This window comes from Mastomys coucha, unplaced genomic scaffold (assembly GCF_008632895.1).
Source record: "Mastomys coucha isolate ucsf_1 unplaced genomic scaffold, UCSF_Mcou_1 pScaffold18, whole genome shotgun sequence".
NCBI lineage: Eukaryota > Metazoa > Chordata > Mammalia > Rodentia > Muridae > Mastomys > Mastomys coucha.
In genome coordinates this window covers 108,478,709-108,487,595 of record NW_022196900.1, presented here as the reverse complement: position 1 = coordinate 108,487,595, position 8,887 = coordinate 108,478,709, and the positions used below count along the sequence as shown (strand labels likewise).

Genomic DNA, 8,887 nt, shown 5'->3' with positions numbered 1-8,887 from the left:
GGGGGGGGGGGGCAACTCTCAAGGTGCCCTCACACAGCCCAGGTACGATGACGCCGATGACGCTGTGCTTCTGGGGGGGAGGGCCAACTCTCAGTGCCTGTCAGCTGCCAGTTGCTTTACACCACGTTGATGACTGTGTCTCAGTCCTCAGAGCCCTGTCTGCTCTTGCCGAGGACTTGGGTTCGATCCCCAGCATCCACGTGGTGGCAGATAGTATCTGTAACCCCAAATCCAGGAGATCTGATGCCCTCCTCTGGCTGCTTTGGATAATGTATACATGTGGTTTGGTACAGAAACATACATGCAGGAAAACATAAGATAAAAATACATCCATCTGTTGATCCTAGCACTCAAGAGGCAGAGGCAGGCAGATTTCTGAGTTCAAGGCCAGCCTGGTCTATAGAGTGAGTTCCAGGACAGCCAGAGCAATACAGAGAAACCCTATCTCAAAAAAACAAAACAAAACAAAAAAAAGAAACAAAACAAAAAACAAAAAAAAAATCCATCTAAGGATATACATATATTTAGGAGTAACGATGCATTTCCTCCTCTTGAAAAGTATGAGGTCAGCCTGGTTTACAGAGTGAGCTCCAGGAAAGCCAGGGCTACACAGAGAAACCCTGTCTCAAAAAAAAAAAAAAAAAAGGTAAAGAAAAATATGGAAATAAAATGTTTTCTTCATTTTCTAAGTAGTATGGGACATTTTTTAAAAAAAGTTATTTATATTTTAAGAGTTCTCTATACTTTGAAAAATGTAGAGCCAAGGCAGAATATTGATAATACCTAGTGTTTGGGATTAGTGTCAGTTAGTTTTGTTTTGTTTTTGACACAAGGTTTCTCTGGGTAGCCCTGGCTGTCCTGGAACTCCTGTGCTATAACCATATAATTTTAATCTATTCAAAATGAAAGAAAATTAGGCAGTATAGCACCACATGTCTGTAATCCCAGAACTGGGAAGATTGATGCAGGATTGCTTGTTCGTTTGAACCTTCTTGGGCTCCATAACAAAATCTTGTCTTTAAAATCCAACTAGCTAAGCTGGATGTAATGGTGCCTGTCTTTAATCCCAGCACTTGGAAGGTAGAGGCAGGTAGTTCTCTGAATTTGAAGCCATCCTAATCCAGTGAGTTCCAGGACAGCCAGGGCTATCCAGAAAAACCTTGGGTTTTTTTTTTTTTTGTTGTTGTTGTTGTTGTTGTTGTTCATTTTGTTTGTTTGCTTGCTTGTTTTTTGAGACAGGGTTTCACTGTGTAGTTCTGGCTATCCTGGGTATATAGAGCAGGCTGGATTTGAACTCAGAGATCCACTTGCCTTTGTTTCCTGAGCGCTGAGATTACAGAGGTGTGACACTGGTGCTGCTGGAGATTAAAGATGTGTGACACTGGTGCTGTTGCCACCTATTGAGAAACCTTATCAAATCAAACAACAACAACATAATCCCTATAAAACCAAGTAACAAAAAAAAGAAAAAGAATTTGAAAGAGATTGTGGCTAATTTTTTTCCCTGAATATAGATGAGACATAAATAAATAAACAAGGATTATTTTTTTATTTAACAAAATTAGATTCAATTATGTAGTGTGTGTGTGTGTGTGTGTATGTGTGTGTGTGTGTGTATGTGCGCACGCGCGTGTGCACATGCGTACCATGTGCTTGTGATGCTCTTAGAGGTCAGAAAAAAATGTTGAAATCTCGTGGAGCTGGAGTTACAAGCAGTTGTGAGGCCCTCTGCCAGAGCAGCCGCGCTCTTCACTGTGGAGCTAGCTGTCTCTCTGGTACCGTAATTGATTGTTGGTTGTAAGCCTAGCCTTTAACAGCTGAGCCATCTCTCCAGACCTCCATAATTGATTTTTAAGTGCATTTATTATTTCCCTTCCATTGCTGAGGGTCCGGCCTAGGATTCTGTGTTTGCTAGACAAGTGCCCTGTCACTGAAGCACCTCCCAGCCCGAATGCTGGACAAGTGCCCTGTCACTGAAGCACCTCCCAGCCCGAATGCTGGACAAGTGCCCTGTCACTGAAGCACCTCCCAGCCCGAATGCTTTATTTAGAGACACTTGTTGTCTTTGCAGTTTCCACTGATGTCTCCTTTAAAAGGCCAGATGTCACCAGTGTCACAAAGTGTCATGCTTTGCCTAAGTAATGGTTGTGCGGCGTGTTTGGTAGGTTTTATGTTTCGGTGACGATGGGCGGCCTGTGTGGCCATGGCACTGCACATGCTCCCCTCACAGCCCTTGCTCTTCTTGTTGTCTGCAGGTCCTTGCAACAGCCATCCTTCCTCGTGCCGTACATGCTCTGCAGGAACCTCCCGTACGGCTTCATTCAGGAGCTGGTGAGGACCACTCACCAGGATGAAGAGGTGTTCAAGCAGGTGTGCCACAGCTTTTAGCGAAGTGCACTCGGCTGTCTAGACAGACCATGTCGTGGGGTGGGGGCGAAACTCATGAAGCTCCACCCGTCCCATGAAGTTAGTGGGGGCTGCAGGCTGGAGAGAAACTCTCTCTCTTGAGTGACAAAGCCACTGGTAAGGTGCCCGTGCTCCTATGAAAACCCTCTTAGCTCTGCTTCTGTGAGCAGCCACTAAGTAAACTTATTGGATCATCAGAAGAAAGAAGGGAGGGCGATGGGGAGAGGGCTCAGAAGGGAGGGAGGGAGGAAGAGGAGCGTCAAGGCCTGAAAGTAGCCAAGTGACTAGTTAACAGGAAGAGGATAAATGAAGTGGGAAGGAGACACCGGCATGTAATGGGGTGAGGGTGATAAAAATACATTTGTGTGCGTGTATGAAAAGGCCATCATGAAATCCATGCAGAAGTAATCTATACTAAGAAGGAAATAAGAGTGTCCTAGGTATTCCTGTGCGTATTGTCAGTTGGCAGCATACCTTCACCTTGTATCTAGTGTACTCTTAATTGTTGGTTTTAAGACCTTTGAATTCTTAACTGTTTGTAAAAGCTCAATCCAGGCCACATGAGGTATGGTGACGTACGCCTTTAATTCCAACACTGTCCAGGCAGAGGCAAGGAAATCTCTATGGGTTTGGAACCAGCCTGGTCTATATGGTTAAGTTCCAGGCTAGACCTTATCTCGGGGAGGGGACGAGGGAAAGGAAAGTAGGAAGAACAACTCAGGAGTCAAGAAGAAAAATTCTCTGTAAAGCTGTTCCCTCTCTGAAGTTGTGTAACCTCCGTCTTTCCTGGTGTCTTGTGGGTATACGGGAGCAGTAAGGCCGCACCTTACTCATCTTTAGGCAAGTACCTAAACTCCCAGGGGAAAAAGTCATTGTCTCAGAAGGGTTAAGTGAGGCAGCCTTTGGTGTGATGACCATTAATTAGAATAATTTTCTTTTTTCATACAAACCAGCAGTGAAGAACCCAGAGTAATTTTAAAATCAACTGAAGGGACATGTTATACATATTTTATCAATAAACTTATGCAGAGGCCATAATAAAGTGACTTTAGATGGCTTTGTAAAGGGCATGGCATGAACCCCGTGCAGCTGACAGCACAGATGGGTCTCTGAGTCACAGGAAGCTGCTGCTCTCTCGGGTAGAGGCATGAATGCTGTTGTCTCTCCTGTGTTTGAGGAAAGGGACCTGCTGAGCAGGCCACATCTTACCTTTTACCTAACACGCGTACCAAGTATGACAGGGCTAAGCCCTTGACTGGGATTTCTACTTCCTCTACTGTTTGAATGATGTTTCCCAGTGAACATATAGAAGTAAATAGCAACATAATGGCTGAGGGAGTAGTTGAAGCCTTAGTCTCCACTGGGCACTGGGAGAGTCTTACTCGGAAGGACTTGCAATATGCAGGTCACAAAAAAAGATGATGCCTAGGCAGGCGAGCTGTCTACGTAGAAGTGCTTCCTGTGCAAGCCCGGCAGCCTTAGGTGGCTTCCTAAACCCACAAGGGAAGGCACCTAGTAATGCCCTCCTGTCTCCACATGTATGTGCACACACCCTACTTACACAACACGTTATACGAACACAGTAAGATTAAATTTTAAAATAGAATCCTTGATAACATTTTATGCTTATTCATATTTTGCCTTTTTATTATCAGTTAAGCTCTTACACAAGAGGATAACTTTACTAAAAAGAGTAAAGTTTAAAGTTATTTCCTAAAACATATCTAAAGGGGCTGGTGAGATGGCTCAGCGGGTAAGACCACTGACTGCTCCTCCAAAGGTCATGAGGTCAAAATCCCAGCAACCACATGGTGGTTGCTTCACAACCACCCATAGTGAGGTCTGACACCCTCTTCTGGTGTGTCTGAAGACAGCTACAGTTTATTTATTTATTTATTTTGAGACAGAGTTTCTCTTTATAGCTCTGACTGGCTGTCCTGGAACTCACTCTGTAGACCAGGCTGGCCTCGAACTTAGAAATCCACCTGCCTCTGCCTACCAAGTGCTGGGATTAAAGGCGTGTGCCACCATGCCCGGCTGGAGCAAATGGGGTTGACCAGAGCAAGCGGTACTGACCTGAGAGAGTAGGGGTCCTAAATTCAATTCTCAACAATCACATGAAGGCTCACAGTCATCTGTACAGCTACAGTGTATTCATATACATAAAATAAATAAAAAAAAACATTTAAAGATTGTGCAGATGGGCAGGTACTGGTGTTTATCTGTATGATTCTAGAACTTTGTTTTGCCTTCTTGATTGTAGTTCTGGCATCTCCTGCCCCGGTGCTGAGTGTTACTCCCCATTTTCAGATTGCTTAAGAAAGCACAAATTACATCCATCCTGATTATTTGAGTTACAGAGACCAGAATGATCGCTTGCTGTGCTCTGCACAGGCGTGCACTATCTTTCTATCCCATGTCTTTTCCTATGCTGAAAGTTCCCTGAGATGGGATGAGCTTTGTGGCCTGAGGGATTGGAGCAAATTTCTACTTTGTGCCCTTTACAGCTGTGGTTCATGTGCCACCTGCTGTGTATGTTTTCCCCTCGATGTTGTTAGTACTGGATACCAGCCCACTCCTAATTGTATGGCTTAGTGAGAAGGCACTGTGAAGTTTGAAGGTGAGCTGTGCTGAGCAGCGGGGCTTGCCCACTGTCACCAAATCAGTGCCAACCTTGTGCGTCTGATTGCCTTTCAATTTCCTGGTCAGGTGACTGTATTAGCAAGAAATTCTTACTAAAAATATATTTTTCAGTTTGAACATTTATCAGCTGTCTCCTTGCTCTCAGTTGAGTGCAACAGAGGGATTTGAGGAGAAAGTGGAACATTAAGTATAATTTCCATGCAGGTCATAGGAGTGTGTTAATCAGCAACAAGGTGGGGTGGGCTGAGGTATACAGGAGGCAGAAGTGCAGCAGGCCCCTCACATCCCTCAGCAGCCCTGGCTGCGCAGGCTGCTAATGGTGTCAGTGCGCCTTCAGGATGCATGCCCTGCCGGAGTGCTGCTGCTCAGCATTCAGTCTTTCCTACAAAGTTGAGTTCTGGTACTTTATGGATTATCAGCACGAAAGAATTGGAGATTTTTTTATACATGGGGGGAAATGGTTTGTCTTGGGCCAGGGGAAAGTACAAGTGTGTGGACACAGGACAGTGGTCCGCTGCAAGTGTGTGGACACAGGACAGTGGTCTGCTGAATAGTCTACATGCTAACTTTTCTCACAGCTAATGTTTGCGCTTCTTTTTCTTACAGATCTTTATCCCCATTTTACAAGGCCTGGCGCTTGCTGCCAAAGAGTGCTCCTTGGATAGCGACTACTTTAAGTACCCCCTCATGGTAAAAGCTTAATTCTTCCTCTTTAATTGATATATAAGTATCCCTTCGTGGTAAAAGCTTGTTCCTTTTATTTATCAGATCTGTGTTTAACCTTGTTTTCTTTTCTTTTTCTTTCTTTGTTTTTACTTTTGAGACACAGTCTCGTGTCTGCCAGGGCTGAAGATGACCCTTAGCTCATGACCCTCCTCTGAAGTGCTAAGATTACAGGTGTAATCTCGCTTTCAGATATAAAGCCTGAGACTCTGCTGTAGGTGTCCTGAGCCACCTGAGTGTCTGGCAGCCTTCCGTACTCCTCCACTGCCAGCTCTAGGAGCAGTGAGTGAGGAGGCACTGTGGGAATGTGCTTTGCCGTTCTGGGTAGCCAGCACAAAGGATGACTGTTGTGGTCATCTGGCTGGTTTTCAAAACAACAAGCAAACCGTACTTGGGATTTAAAAATCAAGCAATAATAAGATGGCCAGCTCTCGAGTTAAAAGATGCTTGCCGTACAAGCCCGACAGCTAGAACCCATGTAAGGATGAAGGAGAGATCTGACGTACACACTGTCCTCCCCTCCCCATTTGCACATACATCTACAGTAGTAATAGATGGAGAAGCAGCATCAGATGAGGGCTGGCAAGATCGCTTAGCAGTCAGGAGTGCGTGATGCTCTTCCACATAACTGGAGTTTGGTTTGCAGAGCAGCCTGCAACTCCAGCTCCAGAGGGTTTACCCTCTTCTGGCCTTCACAGGTGCCTGTACTCAGGAGGCATGTACCCATGCATACACAAATAAAAATAAAATAAATCCTTTTTAAAAATTCCCAACAGATCATTTTAATATGTGTAGCCCAGACTGGTTGTGTAGTCATGAACCCTCCATTGTTCTCTTGACTGCTAAGATTACTGCTGTGTGCTGCCATGCCCAACTGGGACAAAATCTTTTTTTTTTTTTAAAGATTTATTTATTTATTTTATTTGTATGAGTACATTGTAGCCATACAGATGGCCATGAGCCATCATGTGGCTGCTGGGAATTGAACTCAGGACGGCCCCACTCGCTCAGGCCCCACTGCTCCGGCATAATACACTGTAGCCATCTTCAGACACACCAGAAAAGAGGGTGTCAGATCTCATTAGAGGTGGTTGTGAGCCACCATGTGGTTACTGGGATCTGAACTCAGGACCTTCGGAAGAGCAGTCAGTGCTTTTACCCGCTGAGCCATCTCGCCAGGCCGTCAAAATTTTTTTATTGGGCCAGAGAGATGACCCAGCAGGTTAAAACGCCTACCATACTGTGGCTTGAGTTTGCTTCCTGGGAATGGACATTACAAGGCAGGTGTGCTGGCTCCTATCTGTAGTCACAGTGTATCTAGGGTAAGATAAGAGGCTGGTACAGGATAATTGGCTGCATGCTTGTGGGCTAGCTAGCTCTGAGCAGCAAGGCACAGTAGTAGAAAAAGGAGATTCTGCCTCAAAACATGGTGCAAGACACTAACCAACTGTTGAGCAGTTTTATTTTTGATTCCTAAATAGGGGCTTTGGCATGTGTACGCCTCTCTGTACATGTGTATGTGCACATGAACACATATATAAACACACATAAGTGCATAATTTTTTTTAAAAATTAATAGCCTATTGATAGAGGTTAAGGAGGTAGATTAGTAGCTAAAGTACTTGCCTAGCAAGCAGGAAAACAATCCACGTAGATCTCGGCGTGTCTGCAGCTTGCCTGCCGTGGAGGCCGTGCATCGCTCCGCAGCGTGCCTGCCGTGGAGGCCATGCATCGCATCTGTGGGCTTTGCTTCAAAGTACGTGCCTGGTGCCCCGAGGTGCTCAGAACAACCATAGATCATAAAAAGAGTTTTTAGCTAGACTCTCACCGAGGCCTCACCCGTTGTAAAACATATGAGAGGCATTGTAGCCCATGACTTTAATCCCATCACTGTAAGTTCCAGGCCAACATGGGCTACATGATGAATTCCAGAACAGCCAGGGCTCTGTAGAGAGGCCCTGTCTAAAAAAAAAACTGAAATGAAACACCAAACAGCAGTAAATGAGAGGCTCTCTTCTGTCTGACATTTGCTTGCTTCTTTGAAATTTTGGGAGACGAATATCTTTTGATATTTTTGTTATAGGATTATAATAATATTTAAAATATAATAAAATATAATAATATAACTAAATATCAAACCATGGAACTCACTCTATGACTTATATACAGGTACAACTTTATATAGAATGAGGCCATAAAGAAATTGAAACTCGCTGGGCAGTGGTGGTACACGCCTTTAATCCCAGCACTTTTGAGGCAGAGGCAGGTGGATTTCTGAGTTCGAGGCCAGCGTGGTCCACAGAGTGAGTTCCAGGGCTAAACAGGGCTAAACCTTGTCTCGAAAAAACAAACAAAATCAAAAAAAAAAAAAAAAAAGAAATTGAAACTCTAAATGATGTTTGTTTCTTTACTCATTCTTTTCATTTAATTCCATTATGTGGATCACTCCGTGTTGGGGATGTGCCCTGTACCCCTAACTGGTCACAGACGCTGTGAAGCAAGGTCTCTTCCCTTAGGATATTTGTAACTCAGGGTAAAAGTCGCATCACTGCAAAACATCTTCACAGTTAATCTGTGATAGATGCTCAGACAGGTGACAGAAGGGCTACTGTTAGAAAATCAAGACAAACAGGCAGTGGTGTCGCACACCTTAACCCCAGCACTCGGGAGGCAGCGGCTGGCAGATCTCTGAATTCAAGGCCAGCCTGGTCTATAGAACTAGTTCCAGGGACAGTGAGAGCTACACAGAGAAACCCTGTCTCAAAACGAACAAACCGAGACTATCAGAACATTAACAGGGAAAAGTTCATAATAAGGTTGGCACTGAGATGAAGCTGAGTTCATGGTTACCCGGCGTTAGTGATCTGGGATGAGAAAGTTATGAGTTGAAGGCCAGCCTGGGCTACTCACAGAATTCTGGGCCAGCCTAGGCTACAAAGTGTGTATTTTAAAAAGAACAGAACAAAAAGCCAGGCGTCTTGGTACACCTTGATCTCAGTACAGAGTCAGAGCAGGAGGATCAGAAGCTCAGGGTGTCTCTGATCTACACAGTGTGTGACATCCTGGGTGCACAAAATCCCACCTAAAAACTCAATTTGAAAGCCGGGCGTGGTGG

General features: G+C 44.7%; 1 protein-coding gene across 2 annotated transcripts in view; it reads left to right on the top strand.

Moving 5' to 3' along the window:
• The window catches only part of Ube4b (ubiquitination factor E4B), a 105,821-nt gene that overhangs the window by 57,542 nt on the left and 39,392 nt on the right, over positions 1-8,887 (top strand). For both annotated transcript variants that reach the window (XM_031379497.1, XM_031379496.1), the window contains 2 exons: positions 2,256-2,370; positions 5,656-5,739. In XM_031379497.1, coding sequence (XP_031235357.1) covers positions 2,256-2,370; positions 5,656-5,739 — 199 coding nt within the window. The remainder of the gene's footprint in view (positions 1-2,255; positions 2,371-5,655; positions 5,740-8,887) is intronic.